We start from the raw sequence: 9,158 nt of genomic DNA, 5'->3' as shown, positions 1-9,158 counted from the left end.
CTCAGTTTTGTATAGGCCTTTTGTATAATTAAATTGGACTTTTTATGTATTTCATTTCAAAAGGCTATATACATCTTCATTGTGCTAAGATTCCGGCATGAGTTGCTCTCAGTCGATTGGTGGACGAGCATTTTAATTAATGTAGACCATAGTAAAAAATATAAATAAAACATGGGACTGCGCAGACTATGGGACTCTGGATGAGTGTGGATGAGTGGAGGGTTAGATGGCTGAGTGGTTAGGGAATCGGGCTTTTAATCAGAAGGTTGCCGGTTCGATTCCCGGCGGTGTGAAATTACGTTGTGTCCTTGGGTGTCCACTTCACCCTACTTGCCTCGGGGTAGAATATCCCTGTACTCACTGTAAGTCGCTCTGGATAAGAGCGTCTACTAAATGTAAATACAAATGTGTCAGTCTTAAGGACGCTAACCCCGCTGTAACGCCATTAAACCGGTGAATACGCTCACTCAGGACTCACCGATGCAGTAGCCTCCGATGGAAACTTACAAGTGGCACACCTTAGTACAACCAACCATTCAATACGACTTTGAGGCAAGCTGAAACTGCAACCCATTCCCACGTTTTTACAAAGGGTTCTGTAACACTGTAGGGCCGGGTTTCCCAGATTCGTTAAGAAGCTCTTAACGCTAAGAGCTTCTATAGGAGCGTTATAAGAGCGTTCTATAAACTCTCAGCGTTAAGAGCTTCTTAACGAATCTGGGAAACCCGGCCTAGGTCTATAACAAGTACAACGTTGATAAGATTCCGCTGAAGAAAATCTTACAAATGAAAGAAGATTAGTTACATTACATGTGCAGGTTTTATTTTAACCCACCACCACCCCATAAAGAATCAAATATAATTTAAAAAATGAAACATTACCTTGTGTCACGACAGACAATAGAAGATGTGTAATTGTCCAGGAGCACCGCGGAACTACCAACCTCCCCCTCCTCTAACGCGCTGCTCACCTCTGAAACTCATATCAGCCTGTCTCGTAGGCTACTTCCTATACAAGACTATATAAAATCATATGAATGCCATAAACTCAGCATATGGCGAGATTTTGAGTATATAGGCTGACCAATCTACCTGAAGAATTTAAATTGATATGTGATCCGATTCTGATCGGATTTCTAGTTCCTGGCTTGGACTCAACTAGAATGCGACTCTGACAACACATGCACCTGAGTTGACTCCTCCTTATAACATTCCCAAAGGCGTGTAGCAACTGGAAAAGGGCATACGGATGATGTTCAGATGTACCCCTGAGCGACCATCCGTTTCCATAAGATCCTTTTAACACTAAGACCAGAACTAATCTCCTGTCCAGTTCAAATCATGACAACCAATCACCCTACAGATTATAGCAGCATTAGTTTGACCTTCATCATAATAAACCCTTTACAGCTGATTTTATCTTAGATATTTTAATCTGAGATCAGGGCCATATCACACTATATTGGGTTGAAGTTGGAAATAGTTTATGACTAACCCTGAGCCAGGGCCAGCCCTATGGTTTTGGGGGCCCTAAACCAAAATTGTGTAGGGGGGCTCTTTAATTGGCAAAAACATTTTTCTACTAATGTTTTTTTGGGGGGCCGACCCAACAAAGAAATGTTTAGCTTGTTTATTGGGTCGGACAGGCCCTGGCTGGAGCTGGTGCTGGGGCTGCAGAGGCGAGGTCTGGATCTAGGTCTTATGCTAGGGCTGGGGCTAAACTGTATCAAATTCAAAAAATACATTTGCTTAAACAGGTTTTTCCCCCAGAGGTCTGGGCTTCCCTTGCTATCTGAGCGCTCAGCCACTGAACTTGCACGAGATCACAGACTGTATGCAAATAATGATGAGTCTTTCAGAATACTTTTCCCTAACACATTTTACTTACACAAGGCTGACCATTTGTGAATAGGATGGGGTAGGGAAAGGTCCCATGGAGAATAAGGTCAGCTATGAACAAGAGAAAGTCATCATTATCATCCATGTGCCCCTTGGACTTCTTTATCCAGGGACAAAAACTACTTTTTATTAACGGAAACTAGGATCCCGTAGACCGTGCGTGTGTCAACAATACATTCAGGTTTAAGGTGTGTGGGTGATCCCTGCACAGGTACAAGAACAAATCCAGTTTGTCCTCTTTATACACCTGTTTTTTTAAGAGCAGGAGATTGGTTTTCAACTTGTCTCCCCCCTCTTCCACACAATACATAACACCTGGGTATCAGGTTACCAACCACACCCTGTCTTTTAACAAGTATTTAAGTATCTAGCACCCGGCTGGAACTGCTGGTAGACACTTCCCATTACGGAAAGACTGATCTACTTCACAACTCAAATGGGCAAAGTGGACAATTTACTACTTCAGGTCTCACACACTTGTTGGCTCTGGCTGTGTACCTCATAACATGAGTGGTTAGAACACAATAACAACAACATAGTTTATGGTTGCCAGTGGTTGGTCTGGCAATCTATCTATGTCTATTTATTCAAAATTACATGTCAGACAACTTACAGGTAGCTTTCACAGGTTATATTTCTGGGAGTACAGCCTACAAACATTTCCATGTGTTTATTACCCTTCATATTTAGATCATTATTTCTTACTTCTTAATCCTCTATTGGATATTAAACAACTGAGTTGTCTGTGTACTCAGATTAATGTATCTAGCCCCTTTTAAGAAAGGCGACTTCCGAAACCTATGGATGGGTTATGGATGGTTCTCCATAGAACTCATTCATTAAGAATGTGCCCATACATTCTTCAAACATTCTCTGGGTTCTACTTAAAACACTGATAAACAATGGACTGTAATTATCTAGAAAGAAACAATCTTACCAAGCTTCCAATTTATTTAAAACATATATCTAACTGCAGAGGAGGAATCAGAAAGTGTTAATTAAGCACACCCTTGACAGTTAAAACAGCCCCCCTAAAAATCAAGAGAACTGTATTCAATGGGATGGTAATAGTATTAAAGAAACATTTGCCCTAAACACACACAAGAAGTTGATGTCTTATTCGAGCCTTTTTCTAATAGTGTACTCTTAGTTTACGTAACAGCACCAACAGGAAGTCTCTACTTGAATGGAAACCATGTGTTCTGTTTTGCTGTTCCCACGTAAAACACACACTTATGCAAACAGACACACGTGCATACACACTCACAACAAATCTCTCTCTTCCTCCCTCTCCTTCAAACATGCATCACTGTATGTATTTGGCTTTATAGTACACCAACTTATTCAGTTACCGCACTTCGTGGAGTAGGATAAGCAGCTGGAGGAAAGGAAAAACATTTGCTGTTGGCATATCAGTAACTGAATGTTAATCTGAGGGACTGGTGTTGTGTATTGTATATGGGCTCATAATAACAACTGAGTGAATTGGTAAAAGATTAATGATGAGGTGAGCAATTACAGTGACCAAATCATAATTGTGTCGGGGAGAGAAATGGCATTCATTATATATGATATGGAACACATTTCTATGTATAAATGAAAATACTCTGGCATGACTGTGTGTGTGTGTGTGTGTGTGTGTGTGTGGGGGGGTGGGGGTAGGAAGAGGGAAAAGGATTTAGCGGAAAGGGAGGACACCATAAAACTCCAATTGAAATGAGATTATTCAGAACAGAAACGCTTTCTCCCATGTTTTCAACTTGACCTTGGACCCACTCAACCCTCCTCCCCCTCCTACTTCCTCCTCCTCTCCCTTCTATACTTGTCACACAAGAACAGAAGGAAGAGATACAACCTTCCCCATGTTAATATTGTCAAACTTATCACAATGGTTTGACAGAGCAGTTGAAATATATGTTTAAAAATTTGGTATTTAAGAATAACTGCAGAAAAGACGAGGGCTTGAGCCAAAGGTATATTTGTACATTGAGTTTAGGAATTTCATATAGCAGAAGTTAGATGATGTATTTAGTAATATCAATTTCCTAGGGACTGTTCCCTTCCTGCTGCAACTACACCCCCACCACCCCCACCCCCACCCCCACCACCCCCACTCCCACACACCAAAACACCCCCACAACCCAAACCAGCATCCTGTCATGACATGGCTAAATTTAAAACAGGCTGCTAACTGTCCCACTGCAGGGATGACATTTTCTCACACAGAAGGAAAGAGAATGGAGTGGGTGGTGGTGGTGGTATGAGTGTGTGTGTGGGAAGGGGGATACTTTATTATACACCAATACATATTTTTGATTAATGAAGACCAGTCTGTTCCAGGGGTGTTTGAGTCATTTACAAACGTCAAATGTCCCATTAAGACACACCTGCACCTGGACCTCTGACCTGCACTTAACACTGTAAATTATAACCTTTAGTCCTGTGGTATGGTATGGAACAAGAACGTGTGTGATTATTCGTTTGTATTCGCTGTAATGCTGTTTTTCAGGGTTGAGTAAATGCCTTGTTGACATAAATATTTACTGATAAGCTGATTAACCCACCTTGTTGATGTCATAGCATACAACAAGGGAAAGAAGACTGGCGTCCAACTTTCTCAGACAAGCCTTCAGTAGGCTAGACGGAAAAGGAGATGAAATTCAGGTTAGACAGCGACATCTATTGGCACTCTGTTTCTAATCCTGAAATAGGGTTACATTTTTATGTTAAATGTAGGCTAGCCTACAATTTTTTTAACTGTTGTCCCCTATTAACAGAGATGGGTATGGCTGCAGCCTGCAGCTTGCAGCCTCCCGTCTCATGCTCTCCCGCCTCATGCTCTCCCGTCTCATGCTCAAGCTGTCCAACGGTAAATTCAGAGGGTCAAAAATAGCCTACTAAATCGCGAATTATTTTACGAATGGAGTTAAAGGTTAGTTCGTGAGCACGTTTGTTGCAATACATTAAAAAACTTTTTATCAGGCCTATATTATTTGCTGATTTCTTGATGTTATTGTTCTGTCCCTGATGTTAACATATAGGCCTAGGATATTTGATGAAACCTGCGATGACCTTCATTTAAAACTGCATCAGCGTTTTATGTTGACATTTGCTAGCGAATATTAGCTAACGTTACCTAAAGCAATTTATGGTGCAGACTTTGATGGTTTCTTTTTGTGATTTTCCTTAAGGTAGCCTAGGACATATCAGTGTCTTAAAAAAAAAAAAAGAACACCCATCATTGTCCCCCAACCGCCGTGGTTGTGCCTAACCTTCACCTCGACCTCTGCTACGACTCCTGGCCTTAAACTAATCCTAACCTCAACCGTCGTTGTGACGCCTAAACTCAACCGGGCCTCCCAGGCTGCAGCCGTAGAATTGATTTTAGTTTGTATAGTCTAGCAAAAAAAACGCGTACATCAAAGTAGGAAGGAGAAATAGCGGACCAGACGAGCTTTTATTTTGAAAAGTAGAGGCATGAGACGGGAGGGCATGAAGCGGGAGGGCATGAGACGGGAGGGCATGAGACGGGAAGGCATGAGGCGGGAGGCTATAGCCTATAGGCAGCCATACACTCTAATACAAGCTGGTTAGATCTTATGAGAGTTTAGCAACACAGAAAGCTCCGTCAGTGGAATGTCAATTTCCGATATTGGAGTGGCCCTCATATTCAGACAATTATATTCTAGCAATCATATTCCAGCCAATCGCCTTTGGCGAGTTTCTAAGAGTTTTAAAAGTGTTTTAGAATAGCCTAGGCCTACGTCTTGTTAGGGCTACATAATAATTCAAAACAAGGTTTTAGGTTGAAGGTTGACAAGCACACGACTTCTAATCCAGACATCTGAATCACTGTTTGACTGCTACTTTTGTTTTAATTTTATTTGTCTGTGATATTCTAGAAGTCCTAGTCCAAACTCACTTTAATAACAGTCCACACGAGGCGCAGTTTCATCAACGGCTACTTCTCACTGGTTAACTCCCTCATGAGATTCATTTCCGTGTTAGTAACTTGGGAGTAAATAGGCGACTCCTCGGACAAGTTCTTCTAAAAGTCAATGAAAGTATCTACTTATTAATAGGGTACATGTACCTTAGGTTAAATAACTGACTGTCTACCGGTAGTAGCCACTCTGTAGGCTAGTAACTCACGACCGGTCCGACACGGCGGTAGGAGAGAAACTACCGTCAATGGCAGACGCCCGAGAAGTAGGGGACGAGGAAGAACTCGGTGCTGTCGGCGGCGAAGGTAAATTATTTATAATGATCGCGTATTTTGTTTAAAGTTATCAGAAACTTAAATGTTGATTTGATTTATTGGATAATATTGGTGGTTTCATGCTAGAGAGCGAATCGGTCTAGTTGTCAATTTTAAATACTTTGAACGAGATAGGCCGACAACTGGAAAACTGTAGGCTAACTTGAAATAGGGACACAATGTCTCACTTTTGAAGTTGTTCACTTACAGTAATAAGATCTGGTTTATACACATTTAGTTCTCAACCGAATATATATTAGGCCTACACGGTTTTATATTGATATTGTTCTCTCTGGGGACTGCTGTCCCAAATTCTGAAGTAGTGAAAATACTATGGGAATGCCCCGTGACGTCACACTAATTTCTTCAGCTCATGGCTATCTGTATTAGTGACGGGTTGGCCAGTATGTAAGCATTAGAGTTCTTACAGAACCAGACAAGGCATAGACCTTCAGCTTCCAGGAAATAAGCATGAGTTGTCTTTTCCAGTCAAACCTCCAAATCAGGTTTATTGATGACTAATTGTTAATATCTTTATTCCAGATGTCGTTGATGACCAAATTATGGAACAAGGAGCAATTGTTCTAAGAGGGTAATCAAACCTTTTTACTAACCATTTCAATCAATACTCACACGATCATTATCAACAATGGCCCATTTTGAGTACCCTAGTGAGTGGTTTTCTCTGCTCGTACACGCAAGGTGGATGTAGTGGACACAGGCCCTGACCTGCCTCTTCTGGTGTCCGGTGTGCAGGTATGTGGTGGGTAGGATCACCTCTGAGCATCCTGACAGACGGCTGTCCCCTGAGGACCTGGGGGGGCGCCCCAACGAGCTCCAGGACCCCGAGATCAAAGAGGTTGTGGGCCAGCTGCTGAAAATTGCGGACGAACTCAACAACAACGTAGAGTTGCAACGGTAAGTTGTTTGCCATGGCAGAGGGGGTTCCAGGGATACCCGGCGGACTGCCCGCGTCTTCTGGATATACATTATCAATATAGCAACAGTCGATAAGCCGTAGTTGTAGGTCTGATCACCCTACTTCGTGTTTGAGGCCATTGTTCCATTCAGGTCCCATTGTTGTGTGACCAGACTAACCTGAAGAGCCGGTGTGTAGATCCCACCCGCCAGGTCTTCATTCGGACGTGTCTTCTGTTTTTAATGGCTGCTTGAGGAGAGGATGTCACATGTCTTTTCTCTAATAGGTTAATTGGCACAGTGCAAGCCAACTGTGCTCAGGATGTCTTCTTCAAGGTGGCAAGGAGCATCTTCACAGATGGCATTAACTGGGGCAGAGTGGTCGCCCTCTTTCACCTGGCTTACCGGCTCATCTACAATGTATGTTACTGCAATGATCAGTGTGTCCACTGGCAGACAAACAGGCTCAGATACATCTCACTCTCTCAGCTGGCTAGAAGTGCACATGATGGAACCTGATTCAGATGATCAACCAGATAATTATTAGGATCAGGTAAACTGGATCACAGTTAAAACAGAGGAAAGCGGCTCTCCAAGAGCCACCTTGGTTTCTAAAAGCCCTTTAAAGATGCTGGAATTCGAAAGAGAAAATGTCAAAGTGAAGTTTGCCAAGGAAACGTAAACAGCATAGCTTAAAGAGATTTGAAGTTTTCTGTGTGTGGTTTGTGAGAGATCATTCTGGAACCTTCTAATTTCCCTTGTTAGCCAGACGATGGTAGCATTCCTTCTGATAAAGGGGTGGATGTAGGACCCTGGTAGCAGGAGTGATTATGATTGTGTTTCTCCTCCCCAGGCACTGACGCAAAATCACTTTGACATCATCAGACGCATCATCTGCTGGGTTCTCCAGTTTATTAGAGAAAACATCTATGGCTGGATCAGACAGCAAGGGGGCTGGGTCAGTATATGTGTATATACATACACACACACACACACACACACACACACACAGACACTAGGAAGGCTGGGTCAGTATACACACACAACCTAAAATATACCTTTGCTGTCTGCCTGTAGAGGGGCGTGGTGAGCACCATATGGACCTGGAGGACCGCCTCCCTTGTGGCTGCTGCAGCATTTGTGGTTGCCATGATTTACTGGAGGAAAACCCACTGAGGTCATCACAGGACGTGACCTTGCAGAGTTCTCAGTGCCTTTACATTGTGCACCTCGGTTGGCAAAGAGAGACTTAGTTTGAATGTTCTGGTAGAACTTTGGAAGAACATCCTTCCTCCTGTTGTAGGCCTCTTCTAGGTGGTCAGTTATTTTTTTTAAGTGATAGGGGAAGGTGGGAGGTAGGGTGGAATCCATGCCCAACCAATTTCCCCACCGCCTGGGCACACACAGACACACCACTCCAGCAAGCTGATTTTGTATATGTTGTAAATGTTTAGGATGAATTTATAATAATTTGATCTCTAAAGGGGCTTCAATAGGTGTAGTAGTTAGACCTGGGAGAGTTTGCATCAGGACCAAGATAAACTGTCTTAAAAACCAAGAAAATACTTGTTTCTACTGTTTCTGGAAACGCTGTTTACCGACTATGACCTGGGGATTATATTTATTGTCAATTGTGTTTTAATGAAATTCAGCTCTTGTTCAACAGAAGAAAATAATAACTATAATGGCGCTAATCTTCATTGTGAGACGTTGATTGTGTTGCGTGTTGATGTAAATGTAAATGGGACAAACCCAAATACCTCCTTTCTGATTTTGTACACTTGGTCATGGCAGTGGTGGTTGCGCCCCTGCAACCGCCTCACTAAAATGCATGATGGTATGTCTCCAATAAAGATCCTGTACCTTTTAGATCGGTTGGTGTCTGCCTGTTTGTGTGTGGGGAGAGGGGGGGGGGTCAAGTACTCAATACTCATATTTTACTCAGTACTCATATTTTAGAATTCCAACCACTAGATGTCACACATTTAACTACAGGAACTACCCACACGTTTTTTCCGGGCACTACTGGTGATATCTTCATGAGAGTTGAGCATGCCCTGTTCCCAGAGTGACATCATCCGTT

General features: G+C 42.6%; 1 protein-coding gene across 1 annotated transcript; it reads left to right on the top strand.

Annotated features, from left to right (window-relative positions):
• The first annotated feature begins 5,895 nt into the window (after positions 1 to 5,895).
• LOC146246832 (apoptosis regulator BAX) lies at positions 5,896 to 8,944 on the top strand. Its single transcript, XM_084682961.1, has 6 exons — positions 5,896 to 6,148; positions 6,701 to 6,749; positions 6,914 to 7,075; positions 7,363 to 7,495; positions 7,929 to 8,033; positions 8,153 to 8,944. The coding sequence occupies exons 1-6, from the start codon at positions 6,091 to 6,093 to the stop codon at positions 8,249 to 8,251; spliced, it is 606 nt and encodes a 201-aa protein (XP_084539087.1). The 5' UTR covers positions 5,896 to 6,090; the 3' UTR covers positions 8,252 to 8,944.
• The last annotated feature ends 214 nt before the right edge of the window (positions 8,945 to 9,158 follow it).

The sequence above is a fragment of the Hypomesus nipponensis genome, chromosome 19 (assembly GCF_054491055.1).
Source record: "Hypomesus nipponensis isolate SF chromosome 19, ASM5449105v1, whole genome shotgun sequence".
Classification (NCBI taxonomy): domain Eukaryota; kingdom Metazoa; phylum Chordata; class Actinopteri; order Osmeriformes; family Osmeridae; genus Hypomesus; species Hypomesus nipponensis.
This window is presented reverse-complemented; position numbering and strand designations above follow the sequence as displayed.

Bases quoted from the DNA above. Each gene is read 5' to 3' on its own strand.
- LOC146246832 (XM_084682961.1), top strand. From the start codon at position 6,091: ATGGCAGACGCCCGAGAAGTAGGGGACGAGGAAGAACTCGGTGCTGTC. The intron at 6,149-6,700 runs GTAAATTATTTA...TCTTTATTCCAG, and splicing joins CGGTGCTGTCGGCGGCGAAG to ATGTCGTTGATGACCAAATT. The intron at 8,034-8,152 runs GTCAGTATATGT...GTCTGCCTGTAG, and splicing joins TCAGACAGCAAGGGGGCTGG to AGGGGCGTGGTGAGCACCAT.